General features: G+C 56.6%; 7 protein-coding genes across 7 annotated transcripts; 4 read left to right on the forward strand and 3 right to left on the reverse strand.

Annotated features, from left to right (window-relative positions):
- Window positions 1–152: 152 nt before the first annotated feature.
- CMQ_5813 (uncharacterized protein) lies at window positions 153–5207 on the reverse strand (the record flags this gene model as incomplete). The annotated part of the gene is made up of 3 exons (XM_014316459.1): window positions 153–2592; window positions 2858–4355; window positions 4409–5207. The coding sequence occupies 3 exons, from the start codon at window positions 5205–5207 to the stop codon at window positions 153–155; spliced, it is 4737 nt and encodes a 1578-aa protein (XP_014171934.1).
- Window positions 5208–5890: 683 nt separating this feature from the next.
- CMQ_5892 (uncharacterized protein) lies at window positions 5891–6676 on the forward strand (the record flags this gene model as incomplete). Its single annotated transcript, XM_014316538.1, has 1 exon — window positions 5891–6676. The coding sequence occupies one exon, from the start codon at window positions 5891–5893 to the stop codon at window positions 6674–6676; it is 786 nt and encodes a 261-aa protein (XP_014172013.1).
- Window positions 6677–7667: 991 nt separating this feature from the next.
- On the forward strand, window positions 7668–11188 carry CMQ_5890 (chromosome condensation protein; the record flags this gene model as incomplete). The annotated part of the gene is made up of 4 exons (XM_014316536.1): window positions 7668–7907; window positions 8026–8910; window positions 8969–9124; window positions 9779–11188. 4 exons carry the CDS (start codon window positions 7668–7670, stop codon window positions 11186–11188), a joined length of 2691 nt encoding a protein of 896 aa, XP_014172011.1.
- Window positions 11189–11302: 114 nt separating this feature from the next.
- Window positions 11303–12494, reverse strand: CMQ_5814 (uncharacterized protein; the record flags this gene model as incomplete). The annotated part of the gene is made up of 2 exons (XM_014316460.1): window positions 11303–12350; window positions 12397–12494. 2 exons carry the CDS (start codon window positions 12492–12494, stop codon window positions 11303–11305), a joined length of 1146 nt encoding a protein of 381 aa, XP_014171935.1.
- A 1560-nt stretch (window positions 12495–14054) lies between these two features.
- Window positions 14055–16502, forward strand: CMQ_5919 (nucleoside transporter family; the record flags this gene model as incomplete). The annotated part of the gene is made up of 3 exons (XM_014316565.1): window positions 14055–14973; window positions 15056–15725; window positions 16163–16502. The coding sequence occupies 3 exons, from the start codon at window positions 14055–14057 to the stop codon at window positions 16500–16502; spliced, it is 1929 nt and encodes a 642-aa protein (XP_014172040.1).
- Window positions 16503–18161: 1659 nt separating this feature from the next.
- CMQ_5828 (uncharacterized protein) lies at window positions 18162–19193 on the forward strand (the record flags this gene model as incomplete). Its single annotated transcript, XM_014316474.1, has 1 exon — window positions 18162–19193. The coding sequence occupies one exon, from the start codon at window positions 18162–18164 to the stop codon at window positions 19191–19193; it is 1032 nt and encodes a 343-aa protein (XP_014171949.1).
- A 140-nt stretch (window positions 19194–19333) lies between these two features.
- CMQ_5816 (Ras GTPase) lies at window positions 19334–20421 on the reverse strand (the record flags this gene model as incomplete). Its single annotated transcript, XM_014316462.1, has 2 exons — window positions 19334–20158; window positions 20224–20421. 2 exons carry the CDS (start codon window positions 20419–20421, stop codon window positions 19334–19336), a joined length of 1023 nt encoding a protein of 340 aa, XP_014171937.1.
- Window positions 20422–21178: the final 757 nt, after the last annotated feature.

Below are 21178 nucleotides of genomic sequence, written 5' to 3' on the forward strand. Positions count from 1 at the left end.
ATGAATGGTTATCTAACGATACTTTGTATATACTTTGCATTCGTACATAAGTTCCGGTGCTATTTGCGCCATCTATGTTTATATTGATTGACATCAAAGTCCGAGTCTGCTTACGTGAGATGACATGGTGCAATGTAGCAGGAGACAAGGTTTCAAGGAAGATCGATATGGCCGCCATGTATGCGCTGCATGTGCGTGTATACGAGGTCGCCGCTGGAAAAGGTGCTGAGACAGACCCAGCAGATGTGGGTGCGACAGGCGATGCAGATCATATGGTTGCAGCCGGTGACTTTCTCGATGGCTATGCCACACTTCGGGCAGTCCTTGACGCCGAGTTCCTTCTTGAGGCGCTGGAAGGCAGCGTGGCCGCCGGAGCGCAGGTCTCGATAGTCCCCGCAGGTCATGGCGCCGTCATGCGGTTCGGCACAGGCAGCACACGTGACCTGCAAGCAGTTAGCGCAGGTGTGTGAGCGGGAGGACTCAGATGACGACGATGACGACGATGGCAGCAACCGATAGATGTGACCGCAGTCGGGCGTCGGACAGAAGCGCAACTGGTCTGGATGACGCTGGACAAAGGTGGCAAAGGAGTGGGCGAGCAGGCCCTCAAAGGCGGCCGACGAGAGGTGCTCCTGCAAGTCCCGAAGTGGCAGTCGTCGTCCACAAGCAAGGCTGTGGCAGAGCAGGGTGAATTCGGCTTCACCGGGCGCCGGAGCGGCACAGCCGTTGTCAAAGCACTCGTGGCAGTAGACGTGGCCGCAGGCGGTCCGGACAGGCGCAGCATCCTCGGTCCAGCAGACGCAGCAGTCGGCGGCCTTGGCGAGCGTTGAGCTGGTCATCTGGCTGGTGTTCTGGCTGCAGACCAGATCCCTGGCCTGGCAGAGGTCGTGCAGAGAGCCCTGGATGCAGATCTGTTTCGGCGTGGACACGACGTCGAGCGAGGCCTTACCAGGGCCGATCCGGTCGGCGATCGAGGCGAGACCCTCGCGACAGGCCCAGAGAAATTGGTTCGGCTGCAGCGGGATGGTGTGGGAGGTCTTCTCGTTGTCGAGCAGAAGCGCCCGCAGCCGAGTCTGGGCGTGGTCGCAGGCCGCCTGCGACCCGAACAGGAGCATCTGGGACCTGGTCTTGCTGCGGACGACGATGAGGCTGTCAGGAGAGTCGCTTCTGGCCTGCCGCTGGATCTCAAGCCAGAGGCTGTTGCTGCTGCTGATCGCCTCATCCCAAAGCGGCTTTTCCTGGCGATCGCGAGCGACGGTGCCGGCCAAGATGCGGTCGAGCTCGCCCTTGGCGACGGCGACGGCGCGGTCAGACTCACCCTCGAGCTTGAGGATCCGGTATGCCGGCTGTAGACGTGGACTCGGATACGCAAAGAAGCGCACGTGGGCCGTCTTCCAGGCACTGCCAGCGAGCGCCGAGATGCGCGGTGCCAGCGCATCGTAGACGCTGCTACCGACTTTGAACCGGACCGAGCAGACCAGCTGGACCGTCAGCCGGCCGTTGGCGTGAAAGGGCAGCCGGGACCCGTTGAGCTGGGTAGCTGCTGCACGCGCGTCTGCCTCGTCTAGGAAGCGCGCCGTGGCCTTGACACGCTTGGCTGTCGACTCCAGCGTCGTCTCCCAGTACTCGACCGTGCCTGACTGCCCGAGGAGCGACCGCACAATGGCAGCGCAGTAGTCCTCGTCCTGGTCGCCCGTGCTACTGATTCGGCTGCCCGGTGCAGCCTGGTATGTCGGCTGGCTGACTTCGATGCTCAGTGGCCGGTCTGCCGGCTTCCCGATGGCTCGGCTGATCACATCTCTGGTGTCGGCAGCCGCCGGCAGGTCGCTCAGCCGGACGGTCCATTCGGCCGCAACAGTCCGGTAGCCACCACGTGTGCTGACTGTCCGCTCGGGCTCCCCGGCTACGACTTTCTGGTCCAGGACCCGGTATACTCCCGCCGAAAAGGCCCGGCTGACTCGCTGCGCCGTCCGCTCGTTGCCGAAACGCAGCCACGCCGTCCGCACCGGTTTATGCCACGAGATGTGCACCTTGCGACAATCCACCCGGCCTGCTGTGTGGTCCTTGGGCACCGGCGCTGCAACGCGCACTGCCCGCACCACAGACGACCCCCAGCGACTGCCGGCTGCCATGTGGGCGCAGACCCGCTGCGAAAAGGTCGCATCCTCTGCCCGTACCACCGCTGCATCCCCATGTGGCAGCAGCCGGACATCCGTAACCGCTACGGAGAAGCCGAGCCCGCCAAGGAACGCTCTCACGCTCTCGGCAGAGACCCCCTCCGATGGCAGGCTGCTCAGCTGTACGGCTGAGAAGTCCTCCGGCAGACTCACCTTGGCCACACGGCCACCGTCCTCGAACCGGACAGAGGCCCCGGCCATGGCGCGCTTGAAGTCGTCTTTATCCTCCTTGTCATCCCCGTCTTTGGTCATGTCGGTGTCCGCCTTTTTCCCCACATCGGACTTCTCTTGCTGCCGTCTCTGCCAGCTTTCTGTCGGGGAGGACTGGACAAGGGGTCCGTCGTGGGAAAAGGGGCAGGACAGACCGCTGCGGCACTTTCCCCACGCAAAAAAGCGGCAAGGCGCATTGGAACGGCTGTCAGCCATTTTGTTCTGTATCGTTGCTGTTTCGATGACCAAGTCTGGAAAGCAGGCAACTGTTGGGCTGCATTATTGAACCCCTCTATCGCTACCAGTGATTGGCCAGTCTCTAGAGAGTACAACTCAAGGCCATTGGCTTTAGCATGGCCTGTGCATTTACGAGCTGTTGCCTAAAGTCATCGACGACTGCTAATGTTCACATGGTCCTCTATTACTATTTCCGCTTACAACTATATTCCATTAGATACACACTATCTTACAAAAACTGAGGCGCGGATCCATCCACAGCCGAGAAGAACTGGGCAGACCAGGCCATCGAGTCCAGTATCTCAGATGGCCATTCACCATATAACGGATGCTCACCGTTCTGGCCCAGGAGAGGCAGGCCTGGCAGCGAGATGTCGGTCTCCATAGGCATTGGGTCCAAGCTCGGACCAGGATCGCTTGGCAGGCCACTACTGACATTGTCCATCGCCGGAAGAGTGTAAATTGTGTCTTGCTGCTGCTGCTGCTGCTTCTGTTGTTGCACTTGGCCATGGGACTCTCGCCAGCGCCGGCCGCGTGTCCTAAGGCGGCGCATCATGTCGCGAGCGATACGGGCGCCGTCCGAGTTGGCCCCGAGCGCCTCAAACACCTTGAGACAGGTCTCAGCGTCGTCTTCCAGGGCAGCCACGTCGACGCGGCCAGTGAGCTCCTGCTCGTCCTCGGCGCCGCTGTCGGTCTCGTCGCGCCTCGCAAAGACGCTCGCCACCACGAGGATAGAGCTCGCGCAGATCAGACACGAGATCATCTGCCACCAGGGAAAGTCGTGCACGAGGCTCTCCTTGTCGGCCACGTTGTGCAGCAGGTGGGCCGTGTCCTGGGCCTCGGCGATGCACGTGCGTTCGTGGCGGTCGAGTAGCCGCCGGCTATGCCCGTCCGGCATCTTGTCCTTGCGGCCGCGCAGCAGCGGCAGGCAGAGGTAAGGCCGGTAGATGAGCGCCCGCAGGTGGTGGAACTTGATGGCCAGCATGTTGCGCTGGCGGCGGAACGCCTGACTCGTCTCAAACGTATGGCCGAGGTCGAAGCGCAGCGCCCGCGGAAGTGAACGCCTCCACTCAACCAGCTGGCCGTCCAGGGCCTGCGTGCTCGGCAGCCAGCCGGCGATGCTGTCGCGTGTTCGGGGCGGACTGTAGAGGTCGCGCATCACGTGACCAATAATCCGTGACAGCGAGATCATACACACAAAGTAGTCGCCCAGACTGGCCGCCGACGACCTTTCTTGGGCAGCCGGACTCCAGCGGCCGTCCTCACCAGCACCGTCCCAGTCGATGTTGGCGTCGCCCAGACGCGAGGGCAGCCGTAGGTGGCAGTCGTCGTCGTGGATGGCCGGCGGCCGGCCAAGCTGCAGGGCCAGCAGGCGGTCGAGCACGTAGATCGAATACCACACTCGACGACGAGACTCGGCCCGGAGCAACAGCGGAGCCGTCTCTGTGCCGGTGTCCACGTCCACGTCCACGTCCACGTCCACGTCCACATGCAGGCCGATGCTCTGGCCAACACGAACGGCCAAGCCTAGGGTGGTCCAGCACTTGTCGGTCCGACAGGCCGCCAGCAGGTAGAAGCACTGGGCCAGCAGCAAAGACACGCGGCCGAGAGAGCGCTCAGGAGTGTCGGCATCGGACAGCATCAGGGCGTGGCGGTAGTACTGCTCGTGAGACTTGTCACCCGTGTCGCCCGAGATGGAAATATAGTATGCGCCGATGGCGAAGAGGACGTCTGACTTGGTTAGGACGGCAGAGAGCACAAATGGCTTGATCAGCACAACTCACACAATGTGGCCAGCCAAGTGCTGTCAATGTTGGCGTCAGCGGTGCGTCCGGTCGCACGATAGCGGTGGTAGGTCCTGACAAAGAGCGCACGGGGGATGAAAGGATATGCCATATGGATGGTGGAGAAGTAGACGTCGAGGTAGCGCTCGGCTGCGTCGGCCGGTGGCAGAGCAACGGCCAGGCGCTCCAGTTGGACGGCGGCTACCGTTGCCGCACCACTCGACGGCTCGTCCTGCTCGTAGCTGTCGAGGGCTGCCCCGCTGCCGGGCTCCTCGGCCGAGCAGCTCGACCCGCCCTCGTTCTTCTCCTGCAGCGCCCGGTCGATGAGATTGAAGAAGCGCACATCCGAGACCTCGCCGAGATAGCGCTCGGCCACGGCTGTCGGACGGGCGAAAGAGACTGGTGCTGGCACAACCGGCATTTGTTGTTGCTGCTGTTGCTGCTGGTGTGGCGATGACGGGTCGACCGGTTCGCCTTCGGCTCGGAAAAGCTCGCTGACGCGCAGTCGCAGGCCTGCCAGCCGGTCTGAAGCAGCTGCCTGATCAGACAGCGAAAGGCTGGCCAGGGTGTCCACAGCCAGACGTTCATAGTCATCAAGGACCTGACGCAGAGCCTCGGCCAAACGGCTGCATGTCGGCACTTCATGATGCTCCTCATGCACATGCTCGAGCTTGGACCGCCGCTTCTCCGACACGGAATAGACGCATCGGTAGCCGTAGCCGGTACAGCGCCCACAGGCCGGGTGGATCCCATCGCACTGAAGCTTAGCAATGATGACGCTTGAGAAGAGGGTCTGCATCGTCAGGGCCAACGTCACCCACCTTGGACTTCATCGAGCGGCATGGGTCACAGGCACGGAAAACGCGCTTTCGGCGAGACCCTGGAGTTTCCAGTAGTCCGGCCATGATGACGCTGATCAAACATCATTCAGCGGCTGGACGAAGCCGAAAGGAATGAAAACAAAATATGCCGATTTAGCCGCTCTTTCCAGGTTTACGCCAGAATTCATAAGCGGACCACGCGCTAATCGCACGTTCTTCTCCTCTTGTCGACACTATATTTACAGCACGTAGGCCACCTGATCCCTGATGTCATGTGATCACATGTCTGACCCACAGCTCGTCGTCACTTGGGGCTCCCAGCTGGCAAATCACCGCGTTAGCTACACACGTAGTGCCAAACACTGTGAAATTACATATGCAGACAATACGGGCTACTCGTACTCGTTTAACCGTTATTGACAGGGAACTAAGGCTAAGAAGCTGTTCTGACAAGGCTAGTCCTGTATGAGCAAGAGGGGCATCACGGAGTATGTACGGAGTACCCCTCTTCAGAATTGCTGACATAATTTCCCAATAGCTCCGACTGGATCAATGGAATTTAGCCTCTCAAGATCCGGTCACATTGCCGTGCTCAGGGGTGCTGTCTACCCGGTAACATATTTACGTCTTCGCATCTCCACAATAGCACATCGGAGCAAAGATGGCCAACGCGACTAAGCTAGCGGTCCTGATCGACGCAGACAACGCGCCCCCGACCAAGGTCGATCTGTTACTTGCCGAAGTTTCCAAGTATGGCACCGCTCACGTCAAACGGGCGTACGGCGATTGGACGGGCCAGGGCTTGACCAAGTGGAAGGACAATTTGCTTCGTCACTCCATTCAGCCCATCCAGCAGTTTGCCTACACCCAAGGCAAGAACGCGACTGATTCTGCCATGATCATTGATGCCATGGATCTTCTCTACACCAACCGCTTGGACGGCTTCTGCATTGTTTCTAGTGACAGCGACTTCACCCGTCTGGCCTCCCGTATCCGGGAGTCTGGCCTGACCGTGTTCGGCTTCGGTGAGAAGAAAACGCCACAGCCGTTTGTCTCTGCGTGCGACAAGTTTATATACTTTGAGATCTTGAACAAGGATGAAGTAGTACACAGCCCGACTGCGACCTCGAAACGCCCGAGAGGCAGGTACGAGGAAAGTGAAAAAATGGTAGACGACTCGGACCCGGATCCTCCTGAAGTTTCTAGAAACAAGATGTTGTTGAATACTCTAGGAGATGCCGTTCGGGCAACTTCAGACGATAATGGATGGGCGAACTTGGCCAAAGTCGGCTCTTTCGTTACTAGACAGAAGCCGGACTTTGATTCTCGCAATTTTGGTTATGACAAGCTGATTCATCTTGTCGTTGCTACGAAAGGGTTCGAGACTGAAGTCCGTAGCCCTGGACCACATAAGCCACCGGTCGTCTATATACGCAGCCTGACTTAATCTTATGGCTGCATTTTGTAGTTTACGTTCCGGATATGACATTTTGGAGGAAACGACAGCTGGATGCTAGATGCATAGATAAAACTCTGATTTATGTTTTGGTTTGCGCATTTTGTGTGCACCTGCAACGAGGCATTTGTAAGTTGTTAGAGACGAACTAATACGGAGTACTTTTGTTTAAAGTAGAAAAAAGGTGAGCGGCAAAACCCTGAATAATTGACTAATCGCGGCGAATGAACCAGTCACCGCCGCCAGCAGCTAAATCTGTCTCATTTAACTCAGCACAGACGCCGAAAAGAAGCCGCACATCGCGGAGCAAAGGAAGAAGCCTGGACCTGAGGCAGTTTGTGAAAAAATTGCAGAAACCGCAAGAGGTCGTGATCGACACCGCGTCGCCGGCAATCTTACCGTGGTTCGAGCGCGACTCGTTCTGGCCAAGATTGGTCCAAATCAAGGAAGTCAGCCAAGACAGGGATCAGATTCGTACTCCGTACGCGACGTCATGCCACAGTCTCACAGCTTGGCCAGGGTCCGTCAGGCTGCGGGTATTGGGCAGCCGTCTCAGCTCTGTCGCGCTTTGGCATTTTTCAGGCACTAGGCCAGCAGGGCTGGAGACTAGACGTCTGGAAAAAGGGTGCCAGCTCGATTGCTGCCCAATTGCTGCCCAGGTCCGCTGCAGCCCTGTTTGCCCCGTCTTTGCCGTTGGGCCAGGTGAGTCCGCCGATCGGCCCGCCCGGACGTCACAGTGGACCCAATCTCCCAGACTCTTCCAAACAGGAGAGGCCAGGCGTGAGATTGGAATAAGATCACGGTAGCAGAAACCGAAACCCGAAAAGTGGGCCCAAAGACCGACAGGGTGTTTGGGCGAAAACATAAAAAGATGGAGGCCAGGACGAGGTTGCGTTCGGATGCAGTCGACTAATCCGCCAATCTGGTTCATCGCCTGTCACTTGTCATTTCCACCATCTACATACACCCCAACACTGCAGCTATGAAGTTTTTCGTCCAAGTCGAGGAGCATCTGAACGGCCGAGCCTTTGGTCCTGGTGACGAGGTTCGGGGACGGGTAGAGGTGCCGGCCGACATGGACGCAGCCGCTGCTGGCCGACGTGTGCCAGACGTCTCCGTCGTCTTCCAGGGCACCGTTCGCCTGTCCATCGTCCCGCAGACGAGCCTGGATGCCGTAGCCCAGGTGCCCAACGCAGCCAGCCAACGAACACATACTTACACGGTTAGTGCAACTTGCGAAAGGCAGCCAGCTGTTGCCAGCTGTTGCCAGCTGTTGCCAGCTGCTGCCAGCTGGCAGCAACGGTAAAACAGGATAGCCGTGTACTGACAACCGTCTCCAGCTCTTCTCGCACTCCGTCACAGCCACGCCCAAGCCGAGCATCGCGACCGACGGCCGGATCGTCTACACGGCACCCTTCACCTTCCGCTTCCCTACAAGCAGCACCTGCTGCGACAGCGGCTCATCCTGCGCACTGCCACCCTCGATCGACCTCAACACGGCCAAGGTCCACGCCAACGTCGTCTACAGCGTCACGGCCTCGGCCCGGCGCCTGAAGCAGAGCGGCCTGCAGCTGCTGCCGCAGTCGTGGCGCCGCCCGCTGCACGCGCAGCAGGTGCTGACCTTTGCACCAGACCTGCCGGTCACCGTGTCCTCGGCCCAGCCAGCTGCCGGAGAGGTCGACCATGCCGTTAGTGCCGACGCCATAGCGCTGTCGCGCATGCACATTCCCAAGACGACCTTTCTCGGCAACGGCAACGACGACGATGATGAGTCAATACCGCACACCCTGCCACCCCCCTACACGTCGTCCATGGCGCAGGCACTGGAGCTCGTGATGCCGCAGCCGGCCGTCATTTCACCTGGTAGCGGAGGCGTCGCGCTGGGCGTCTTTTTGCGCACGCCGGCCGACCTGTTGCCACCCGGCAGCTCGGGCGCTATTCTCCGCGGCGTCCGCGTGCAGCTGCGCCGCGAGACGGCTGCGCGCATCGGCAGCTTGGTGGCCCGCGCAGCACCCGTCAGCTGGCCGCTGTGGTCTGTTGAGGGCGCCGTGCCTATGGGTCGGGAACGCGTCGACATTACGGCAGTCTGTGGCGGTGTCTGGGCAACGCAGTGCTGTGTGCCGGCGGCTGCTCGTCCTAGCTTCCGCTCGTGCTATCTCTCGCAGTCATACACCATCGAGGTTGAGGTCAGCGTGTCGGCCTCCCCGAACTCGACAGACATACGGGTAAGCCACAACTCGCTTCACTGGCCCTGTTCTCTCGCAGAAAACTGACAGTCAATAGTATATCCATTCATCAATCGATGTCGTCGTGTCCGATCCGCCGCCAGAGTACTGCACCCAGACGACAAGCGTCCCAAATCAAGACCCGTACAGCACTGTCGACCTACAAGTTGGGATGGGGGCCCCGTCAAATTGGTCTAGCCCTTCCGTAGCGGAGGTGAGAGTTTAGGGGGGTTGCCCCGGGATTAGCTTTAGCGTTGCGTTGTTTGCTCTTTTTCCAGTGTAATACCCAATTGATCTCCTATTTACCACAATAGCGGGGCGCATTTCGTGTCTCACGTTACTCTTTTATTAGCATACCGCCCGTATTCTGCCCATTAACAGCCATCTTACGGAAGTACTTCTTTAACCTCTTATTGACAACTTTACTATGCTTTCTAGCACAACTATACGTCTTCGAAATCTCTCTGTCAAAGGGGCCTAAGGAGCTCTTAGGCTATAAATTCCCATCGTTGGGTATCTTTCATGGACAGTCTGTAGGTTAAGAATAAAGCTCCTTAAAAACCGCACGGTAGCTTGTTTCCTGAAATCATGCGTGGTTGGTTTGATTATAGCGGGGTACAAGGCGGTGGAAGTACTCCGTACGGAGTAATACGAAGTACGAGTAGTGCGGATAGCACCTTTTCCATTCATTCACCGCAAATTCCGTATTATCCGACAGCTTGTACGCTAGGCGGCAAAACCGGCCACATCCAAGTACTTCTAACTGGGCCCGAAATTTATGTCCTCTGCTACAGGATGATGAAAACAGGGATGGCTCCCGTCATAGCATATTTGTGATTGCAGGCCGCTCTCTCTTCTTTGGCCACAGGGCGGACATGCTGAGATGGAGCTCCAGCAAGCTGCCCGCGATGGGTCAAGCCGCCATTCTGGGCCCCATTATGAGGGCTACACACCCGACCGCTTTGAAGATCTCAATGAGGTCCGCAGCCCGCCTCCGGTCGAGAACCCGGACGAGGCGGCCACATACCGGCACCGCAGCATCGAAGAGGACGTTGAGGACGAGCGGCGCCGGTGTCGGAAGCCAGAGTCAAAGCACGCCAGAGTCCACGCTCCTCGCACCGAGCTGTACACTGTCGGCCACCTCGTCTTCTTCTCGCTGCTCGGCACGCTGGCCCGTCTTGGCCTCGACGCGCTGACCAATTATGCTGGTGCACCAGTCACCTTTGGCGTGCTCTGGTCCAACTTTGCCGGCACTGCCGTGATGGGCTTCTTGGCTGAGCTGGCGCCCGCCATCAATCGGCACTTGGCTGTGGAAAGTACTCCCGACAGTCGCAATGTCGCTGCAGCTGCATTGTCGTCTCCTTCGGCTTCATCACCAACACCATCGCCATCGCCATCGCCATCGCCATCGCCATCGCCACCACGGAAACTCCCTCCAGTGCCGCTGTATATCGGCCTAGCCACCGGCTTTTGCGGTTCCTTCACGTCCTTTTCGACCTTTATGCTAGACGCCTTCGAGGCCATGGCCAATTCGCTGAAGGCACCACGCTACCACCAAAATGAGGGCGGCTCGTCCTCGCCCGTCTCTCGGGGCGTCGGCGACGACATAATGGCTCTGCTCGCCGTCCTACTGCTGACCATCGCCATGTGTGCCTCGGCCCTCAAGATGGGTGCGCATCTAGCCGTTTTTGTCGCCCGCTGGTGGCCCTTGCCGCCTCCTCCATCGCCACACTCGTCCTCGGCCTGGTCGCGCCACTTCCGGCTCGGCCTCAATGCCTCCGCCGTCTTTCTCGGCTTCGGCTGTTGGCTGGGCGCTGTCCTCATGGCCATCTTCCCTCCTTATGGCACCGGCTTCGGCAGCTGGCGTGGTGACGCCGTCTTCGCCCTCGTCTTCGCCCCGCTTGGAACCCTACTGCGCTTCGGCCTTGGCCTGCGGCTCAACGGCATCTTCGCTGCCTTCCCCCTCGGCACCTTTGCCGCCAACGCCATCGGCACCGCCATCCTCGCCATGGCCTGGGACCTGCAGCACGCCCAGCCGTCCACTGGAATCGCCACCAGCATCACCGCCTGTCAGCTGCTCCAAGGCGTCCTCGACGGCTTCTGTGGCTGTCTCACCACCGTCAGCACCTGGATGGCCGAACTGAACGGCCTGCGTCGGCGCCACGCCTATGTCTACGGCGCCACCACCGTTTCCACTGGTCTCGGCCTGCTTGTCGTTATCGTCGGCCCTCTGCGCTGGACTGTCGGCTGGCACGAGCCCACGTGTCAAGGGAGGTAGGCATTGCTAGGCTGAAACGATGGACTGCACATGACATGGACGAGCGATATTGCACGAGCTTCTGCATTTTTTGGTTCATAAAGGCCGAGCCCACGGTCACAGAAGTGACCCGTTTCACAGGTGTGCACCACCGTTGTCTTCTTCTTTCCACGGACGCACGACAAAATTGTGTCGCGGAGCGTGCAGGCGGACCGTTTGGCCGTTGGAGGCCGACTCCACCGGGTCCAACTCAAGCACCACCTCGTCTGCCGTAAGCTTCAGCAGCCGACCCACGTCCTGCCCAGACATTCCCGTGTCTGTGGGTTGTATCACGACGCGCACGCCTTCTCTCAGGCCAGCTGCCTGTGCTACGGGATCGCCAGCATCAACCGACGTAGCCACCGCAATGTCTTCTGCAAACGGAGCTGCCAGCACAGCTGCTGCCGCCTGCCGGCCGTCAAGAACCTGCGGCTTCTGCGGCAGGGCGTTGCGGGCTGCAAGCATCGTGTTGCTGAAGCGTTCGATCCAGGCAAAGAGACGAGGGAACTGCACCGGCGACAGGGCGGGCGTTTCCTCGCCGTCTCCACCGCCATGCAGAAACGCACCCGGTATGTTGGCCAGCCAGTGTAACGGCCAGACCGCATCGATGTCAGCGAGCGACGGCTTCGGCGTGCCGAGGATCCAGTCACGGCCATCGGCCAGCAGGGTAGACTCAAGTATGGCAGCCCCATGGCGGAGCTGGACGAGGGCCTCTGCACGGCGCAGCGCCGTGGCAGCAGCAGCAGCCTCGGCACTCTGTCCTCCGGCCTGTCTATCACCCCCACCAGAAAATATCATCGGCGAATTCCCGATGAAGTCCATCCGATCCCGCAGGAAGGCCGGGTCACGCAGCGGCGAAGTCTCTTCCGGGATCAGCTTGGATGCTTTCAGGAGCACGCCGCTGTCAAGGGTCAGCAGTTCCAGCAGCTGCTCGATAGCCCGCGCCTCAGGATTATCCGACGATGACATCCCCAGCCGGGGCGCCGACGGGTACAACTGCTCCAGCTTGCGCAACATCAGGGGCGTGTCCACGTATATGTCTCGTCCGATGGCCAGCACTGGGATGCGGCGGTAGTGGACACCCAGGCGGCCAAGGTCGGGCCGCGGCATGATGAGAGGTTGGAGCTTGGAGAGATCGTCAGGTCTGTAGCATCAATAGCAAAAAAAGACAACTCACGCATTCACTGTACGATAGCCCCCGGAGGAGCAAATACCACTCAATCCGCCTCGCATAGGGCGAGTAGGAATAGTGGTAAAACACGATCGGTGGATAGGCGTTGTCCGGCATGGTGAAGACGTTTATCAGACTGCATTTGTCGGGTGAGAGTTTATTTCGATACAGGTGCGGGTGAGCCTGGGTTGCGTGGTCTCATGTTCGTATCGTGGGAATTGCTAAAGCGGCGGACCCACGTGACTTATTCGGCGGTCAGACAGCGGCAGAATTTCAAAATCGTCGTGCAAGTCGTGATAAATTCAAAGTTAAAAACACAAAACACTAAATACGAACAGAAAGGACTAGCCACCTCTGCGTGCGCTGCGACTAGTGAGTATATCTAAGCCTCTGGCGCTGCCTCTTACATGGCCTGCGTATCCTGTGCCAGTACTGCCTGTACCACTTTTACACGACATCGAGATTCTGCCGATCAACACCGCCAATTCAAGTCACGTAAGCCAGTCGCAGCAATCGAGAATTTGCGATCTTGACCTTTAGAAGCGGGCTGTTTCTGACTAATACTTTCACCCCGCGTTCACGCTGGCATAGACTGGTGCAGGGACTGACATACAGACTGGTATACTGCGCAGAGAGACTTGGTAACAGGTTTTGGTTATGTGATAGCAAATTGTTCGGCGGCATCAAGGGACGTTCAGGTTCCGTATCTGACCGCCTCGCCACCCGTCGAGTAACCTTCTGCTGCATGTGAGGCCATCTTGTCTACTCTGTAGATGCAGTTTATCTCGATCTTTCGTCGTGGAAACTGCGATCTGGGTTGTGTCACCGCACGTGCATTTGCCATTTGTCAGGGAAAGACCGCTTTGATGCAAGATCGACGCTCCGGTCGGCCGCCTCCGCCCACAGCTCCCCAGCAACAAGCTATAATCGATAATGACGTCGCTTTGCCTATCTTCCCTCCTCCATCCATGAGATAGCTGCGTATCGACATCGATGTCCGCTATTAATAGTCGTCAGCCTTTACCACGGCTGTCTGACAAAGCCAAGCAACGTTGGAAAGGTCAGGCTCGATCGCCGCCAAGTAGATAAGCTTTTTAATGGGTCTTCTCAAGCAACTTCCTCTTTGGGCAGCTCGTGGAGCAAAAATCCTTCACACACTTTTGCGCCTGCCCCATTTTCTCGCCATCTCGAGTGGGGGGGAAGTGAGGAAAAAGGCAGCATCAGAAACGTAATAATTAAGCAGTCCTTCTTGACAGCGCCGATCGACCTCGTGTCTATCTCCTGTTCCAGACAAGTTCCAGTCGTGGTGGCTGGGATCGCTGACTACGATACGTCCGTCTGCATAGCGTCCTAACACCAGCCTCGCACGGTCTTTCGAACAGGAGCTGCTTTATCGGGGGACCACACGTTACTCGCCAGTTTTCCCTTGCTGCTGTCGTATGTCTTTTTGCCTCTTCTGGCTGGCTCCCGCGCCCTTTCTAACCGCTTAAAGCTCGCCGCCGTCCCACCGACTAAGCTACCGGTCCGGCCTTTTTTTTCCTGCTCTGCTCTCTGTCTTTTACCCTGTCACCGGCCCCGTCCACTCCTTCTTTCGCCTCTTCTGTCCCTCCAAGTATCTGTTTTCTCTTCCCACTCCTCAGCCACATCTCCCCCTCATCCACCAGCCCGCCAGCCACGATGAGCGACTCGGTTGAGGAAGAGAAGAAGATCGGCTTTGACGCCATCGTCGCCGCAGACCTTGCTGGCACCAGCCACCGGAGCTCGGCCGATAACGATGTCTACGGCGAGGCTTCCGCACCGAGAAATTGCTTCACCCTCTTTCTCGCCCGCTTGCGCTCCTATGAGGCATGGCTCGACCGCCTGCTCGGTGTCGAGGCCGAGGGCATTGCACGTCGCCGGCCTGAGGATCGCGACCCCAAGTACGCCCGCTGGTCCAACCAGATCGTCATGTTCATGCTCTGGATGAGCACCACGATGAACCTCAGCTGCTTCACCTCTGGCTTCCTCGGCTGGGAGCTTGGCCTCGACCTCGGCCGTTCCGTCACTATCATCATCTTCGCCACCCTCATCGGCAGCGCCATCACCGGCTGGTGCGCCACCATGGGTCCCGGCATGGGCCTGCGTCAAGTCTCCATCTCACGCTACTCGCTCGGCTGGTGGCCCTCCAAGGTCGTTGCTGCCCTCAACGTCGTCGAGCAGGTCGGTTGGTCCTCCGTCGGCTGCATCACCGGTGGTGTCGCCCTCTCTGCCGTGTCCGACGGCCATGTCAGCTCGTCCCTCGGCGTCGTCATTGCTGCTGTCATCGGCTTCGCAATCTCCTTTGTCGGCCTGCGTGCCGTCTTCACCTACGAGAAGTTTGCCGGCATCGTCCTCTTCATCGTCTTCATCGTCATGTACGGCGAGGTCGGCGGCTCTGGCGACTCCGTCACTCCCACCCTGCTCACCGGAGCCACCCTTTCTGGCAACGCCCTCAGCCTCTTCGCCGCCATTTACGGCTCCTCTGCCTCTTGGTGCTCCATCGTGGCCGACTACTATGTCGAGTACCCGGTCAATACTTCCAAGCTCAAGGTCTTCCTTATGACCACTGCCGGCATTTGTAAGCCTTTCTTATTTTCTAAATCTCTTGTCCTCTTTCCAGCACATCAACGACCTCTTAAAACAGAAACTAACCCTCCAAGGTCTGCCGACCTGTTTCGGCATGTGCCTCGGTGCCACTGTCGGCTCTGCCCTTGCCCACCACCAGGACTGGTCGGATGCCTACGATCACAGCGTCGGCTTCCTTATCGCCACCATGATTCACCCCGTCGGCTTCGCCAAGTTCCTGCTCGTCCTGCTGGCTCTCTCTGGCATCGCCATGAACGCCGTCGCCCTCTACAGCGCCGGCCTGTCTGTCCAGCAGTTTGCCCGCCCCTTGGGTGCCGTTCCCCGCTTCGTCTGGACCACCATCATGTTTGCCGCTGTCATTCTGCTTTCTCTGGTTGGCCGCAACAAGCTGCTCACCTTTTTGCAGAACTTTTTGTCTCTGCTTGGCTATTGGAACACCTCCTTCTTTGTCATCCTTTTCGTCGAGCACTACTTCTTCCGACATGGCTTCACCCGCGGCTTTGACGAGTACAACCTCGAGGCCTGGAACAGTCCCAGTCTTATGCCCGTTGGCTATGCTGGAGGTCTCGCTTTTGCTGCTGGAATCGCTGGTTGCGTTGTCGGTATGAGCGAGTCGTGGTACGTCGGCGTACTTGCACGTCTAATTGGCGACGACGGCGGCGATATTGGAAATCAGCTTGCTTTGGCTTTCTCCTTTGTCGTATACGTACCTGCGCGCTGGGCCGAGTACAAAGTTATCGGTCGGTAGGTGGACATGCGTACGTAAGACGAGGAGTAAATGCTCAAAAGGGTTTGACTGGTACTTTCAATTGCTATTGAAATATATGACATAATCTGTGCAAGGCATCATTTATGCACTTCCACGTTGTACTCAGGGCAGTGCCCAAAGTGTTTCCCAGGGTGCTTTTCTCCGTCGTACTACCTTCTTCACGACAACACAGAAGTCCCATCCATCGGCGAGTGGCCCGAAATTTTGTGTCACTGTCCCTGTCATCCGGCGTCTTTTCGTGGATCAGTGGCGCGCGGCCGATTTTGACATCTCGGATGGAAGAAGCAACTCGATAGCCCATGAAACTCTGCAACAGGAGTGCGGCAAGGCTTATCCCGGCCGACACCCACATGAACACAATCGCAGTCACGCCGATCCGATTCCCAATATTGACCTCTTTCTGAAAGGAAAGGCCGACCTTGATTGCGACGGAAATTCCTGTGGCGATGGACGCACCCATGAAGTTTGACAACGTTGACATGGCCGCGATGATGGACACGGGCAGACTCCACCATCGAGAAAAGAGTACGATGGGCGTTGCAAGAAGCAATATGCAGTCGAGGATGGCTCCGACAAAGAGGGTGCCGAACATGACTTTGGACGTGATACGAAGAGCCTTTAGCATTGCTACTGCCGTTGACGGAAGAATGATTTTGGAGCTCTGGAGAAGCTCATCCAGAAACACTTGCTGGGGGTTAAACCAGAAGAAGATCCGTGGACGGGCACAGCTGGCGACGCCGGTGTCAAAATAGCCTTTGCAAAAGCTCCAAAGCCCCACTCGGTAAAAATCGTGTAGGCCAATGCTGCGAGCAGTGGAGTTAATGAGGCTCGTCTTGTCCTTTGTTGACGGTATGAGGGAGGATAAGTCGAGCTGAAATAAATAGATATTGCTGAAGGCCGGCGCCCTTCTTGTGCTTCCCAACTGGACCTAAACACAGTCAATTGCCATCATCTGCTGCTCAGGATCCGCAGACGTACCGTGATATTTAAGGCCGTAGACAGCAGATACAGCAAACAAGTTGCGGCAACAATGCTGTGGCGCAGCCTCGTTGAACGCAATATATCAGCCCTTGTAGGCACCGTTTCCGTTGCTTCGGCATTTTGCCCATTGTTCAATTGATCAGCAAGCCCGATTTCTGACTGCGTATGCACGCTGACAGTGCTCTGACTGTAGACACTTCCCAGTTCGGTCTGTAAGATAGAAGGCTGTCTGCTTCTCGAGTAGCCATACTCGAAAACGCGGTCGGTAGTGTCAGACTCTGTGTCTCCTGCTTGATCATGGCTACCAATATCAGAAGCGGGCGTGTATCTCGTGATTTGTGTTATTTGACGATCCTTATTAGGCAAACTTTCAATGTCCATGCCAAAGGGCATAGTTGCAGAGCGCTATAGGTAATTCCTGCTAATATGCGTAATTTTCACTGAGGTTAATTATACTCGGTAGAAGAGACATCGGATCCAGGGAGACGCGGCCATGCTGTGCTCGAGGGATGACTTCTAGTGACAAGAAATGTTGGCAAGATACGCGATAGATAGTGACGCTGCCAGGAAACATCGTGTACTGCTCAGCAGTTTGTTGACGTTAAAACGGGCAACCTGGACAGGAACGACTGCCGATGGTTCCTGCAGAGTGAAACCGTTGACAGTGTCGCTTCAAAATTAGTCATCGTTTCATTTCTCACACACTCGCTCCTGCATGCTGAATACGTTTGGCGCCTTCTCTCCTGGCTGAACATTACTATTTCTTTTTGTTCAAAGAGTTAAAGCGGCGGTATTGCGAAATGTTTTTGTGGGTCTGGGGAACTGATGCCATTGTTGACATCTTCGTACAGGCTCATCTCGAGTTTCCTGGCGCAAGTTTCTCGACCCAATTTCGATCTGTCTTGAATAAGTCTTGAGCGACAGTAGGCTTACGTTGAGCGGTGTAGGTGGCCTAAAACTCCACCATAAATCGAGGGGAAATCTGTACTGGCTGGCTTCCTTCGCTCCTTCCCATGCTTGGTTCCTTCCTACTGCTGAAATCCTAGTTGCTGAGGCACCTTCCACTAAGGAAAGTAGAGTAAATGGGTCGAAGGTATTCTCAGACACAACTTTAAACATTCATATCTCAAGTCCTCTTCTTGAAAAGTTCATAAAGGAAATCAGTTCCAAAACTCAGTATTCTTACGGCACATGTCCTCAATAAAATGTATATCTTAACTTACCTTCCTCAATTACTCTTCGTTTCTGCCTACACGGCCACCTTATGCCTTGGAAAATTGACTTGGAGCCATGCTACACTATCCGAAGCCTGGCAATCAGCCTCCGACGTTGTAGCTACACCATCTGTTAAGAACCCTATCCGTGGACATGGTGGAAGCGCTCGAAGAGTAAAGATAAAACGCTCGATCGATATCGATGAACTTGAGGCCATGAAAACACTTTCAACAGAGGATGAAAGCGATGATGAGACCGAGGATCTGCCAGTCTGCAACGGCTATGCCGAGCTCTGCACGCGCCGATACGGCGACGTCACCATGGTGGGCACACACAATTCAGCTTTTGTACAGCGCAACAGTCTGGCTGCCAACCAGGAGCTTTCTGTGCACGACCAGCTTGATGACGGAGTCCGTTTCCTGCAGGCTCAGATGCACTGGGCGCGAAACGACTTGGAGCCGCATTTCTGCCATACGTCCTGTGATCTTCTCGATGCTGGCCCCATCACAGACTGGCTTGGCCAGGTCAAGGACTGGGTGGAGCGCCATCCTCGTGACGTGGTCACGATCCTGTTAGGAAACGGAAACTACGCGAGGCCCGAAATGTATGCACCGTACATTGAGTCCACTGGGCTGGTTGATTTCGCATACGCCCCGTCAAACCCGCCAGTGAATCTGCAAGACTGGCCGACTCTGGGAAAGATGATTGACAGCAGACAACGTGTGGTAATGATGCTGGACTACAAAGCCGACGAGACTGTCTATCCCTGGCTGCTGGATGAGTTCAGCTACATGTGGGAGACGCCCTTTGACCCGCTTATCAACTCGGGCATACCGTGCTCTACACAACGACCGCCCAACCTGTCCGATGAGCAAGCCAGCAACATGCTATACCTCTTGAATCACAACATCAACATCGAAGTCTCATTAGCGGGGCAGTCTGTTCTGATCCCGGCTGTTTCCATTGCCAACCAAACCAATGCTGCCACTGGGAGAAACAGCCTGGGCGAGACGGCCGAGAAATGTCGCGAAGAGTGGACGCGGCCACCAACAGTGCTCAATGTGGACTACTACAACCACGGTCATCCGCCTGGGTCTGTCTTTCAGGTGGCCGCCAGAATGAACCGTGTCACATACAATACGACGTGTTGTAGGAAAGCAAGAACGTCGGGTGCTATCCATTCCGTAGCCTTGTCTCCGGCAGCCTTGGGGCTGGTGGTCATTATGACCGTTCAATTTTTTATGTAGTATCGATTATGGCAAAGCATATTAGTCACAACTATCTATTCAATGAGAAAAATGAGAAATAAAAGACCCTGCGATTTGGAAATGACGTTGTGGTGGAGTAAATACAAAACACAGATATGCAAGCCACGGGTGAGGGTCCGTCAAGTGACGTATGGTCTATCTGCCGACAGTGACCGGCGCGTAAAAGAAAACCCAAGTGCTCGGAAGACGGCAAGAAAATAGCCGGGTTTTTTCGATGAGGCCTGGCTCTGTATACGAAGCAGGGCGGTAGATTCTTTGTGTTCTGATAACGGCGGTTTTGCGGCTGCTGACGTCGAATTGCCTGCATCTTGTCTAAACAGCTGTCTTTGCCGCAAAATCTCACGGCCAGTGCGCACAAACAGTTCCGAGACATTATCGCCAGTCTTAGCGCTGGCCTCAAGAAAGCGGCCATCCCAGGCCACACACCGCTCGCCGTCGTCGGCATCACTCTTACTGCCCACCAGCAATAAGGAGAATGGACGGCGCCGCTGCGAGTGTAGAGACTGGAGGACAAGTCCTGAAGCAGTATGTGCTGCTTCGGTCTTCCGCCCTCGATGTCGCGTCTTTTTCCGTGATGTCTGCGGTTGCGGCTGTGATGCTTCGCCGGTCTGCCACTGCAGCAGCTCATACAGGCTCCAGGCCTTGAGAAACGAGGCGGCGTCGCCCACATCGTACACCACAACGGCAGCCTCGGTGATGGCGAGCGCCTGCTCAAGCATCAAGTTCGCAGAGGAGGCGGCAGCCGGCGCCAAATTTGCTCCCTCCTTTTTCTTCAGTCTTGTTCTGTTTTTTCTGTCCGCGGCTTCCAGCACTAAATGCTGCGAGGGCATCTCTAGAATGCCCATGGTGTAGGTCTTGCCGTCGATTTCGAGAGTCCGTCGGCCTCCATGCTCGAACCGAGAGTCTGGAGGGGCAGCCTCGCCACGGAAGGAGTCGTCACAAAACTAGCAGGTTAGTACAGACACACTCTTTCGTGTGATTATCCGCTGAAAAGCATCAGGGTACGCACCCGTGTCACCAGCGCTGTCTTGCCGACACCCTTGGGGCCTATGAGAAGCACGCGGAATTCACCGGTGATGGCCTTGTGGGCAGCAGCCGCAGTCTTTTCGCAGCCTCTGTCAGTCAATTTTCCCTGAAGACGGTCCTGCCACTTAAAGATAGCCTTGAGGTAACGGGACTCCTCCGCTGTCCAGTACATGGACCCCATAGCGTTTTTCTTTCTTTTCTGATATCTTTTTATTAGATCGGTTTCTATGTTCTCTGATTTCTGACTTTGTTTCTCACTTTGGGTTGAGACTGAGGTGCAAGCTGGCTGGTGATGGGTATTGAAGAAAGACCAGTATTTTCGACGGCGCGATTGTTTTAAAGGAATAATAGAGCGAAGGAGAGTTGATGAAGGGCGTTTGCAAAAAGCAGACTGAAGACCGGGGTGTAGTGAATGAAGAAGAGCCGACGAAGGAGCCGAGTTAAAACAGCGTGGCACATTTCTCCATTTGGAGGCATGGCTTGCATTACGCAGAATTGTTTTCCACGCTGGTACTCCGTACAAGCACACAGACAATGCACGAGCACTTGACGTCTATTTTTCCGGCTGTACTAAATGTGCTTTGATATGAAACACCGTTTTATGTACGCCATGCAGTGCATCCGGTAAGACTCTCTCTAATGCAAGAGAGTGTGATATGGTTGGGCTGAAAGTATCTGAGCCATTGAAAGGCAGGGTAGTACACCGTATCTCTTCACTGTTTCCTGGTGTCGGCTAATGGAAAAAAGAGCAGAGACGATTGGAAGCCCGTATGCGCCCTGAAAGCATGGGATATCGACGGAACGAAACCCAAAAGCTGTGCACACGTGACACAGACAAGAATCCCTGGAATGAATCAAGGCATGTCCACGTGTAACTGACCCCCGTGTTTGTGTTCGTGCTCTACAAGCTCGTCAACTCTTCAGCTCGCATTCCGCCC

The sequence above is a fragment of the Grosmannia clavigera genome, assembly GCF_000143105.1.
Source record: "Grosmannia clavigera kw1407 unplaced genomic scaffold GCSC_146, whole genome shotgun sequence".
In the NCBI taxonomy this organism is placed as follows: Eukaryota; Fungi; Ascomycota; class Sordariomycetes; order Ophiostomatales; family Ophiostomataceae; genus Leptographium; species Leptographium clavigerum.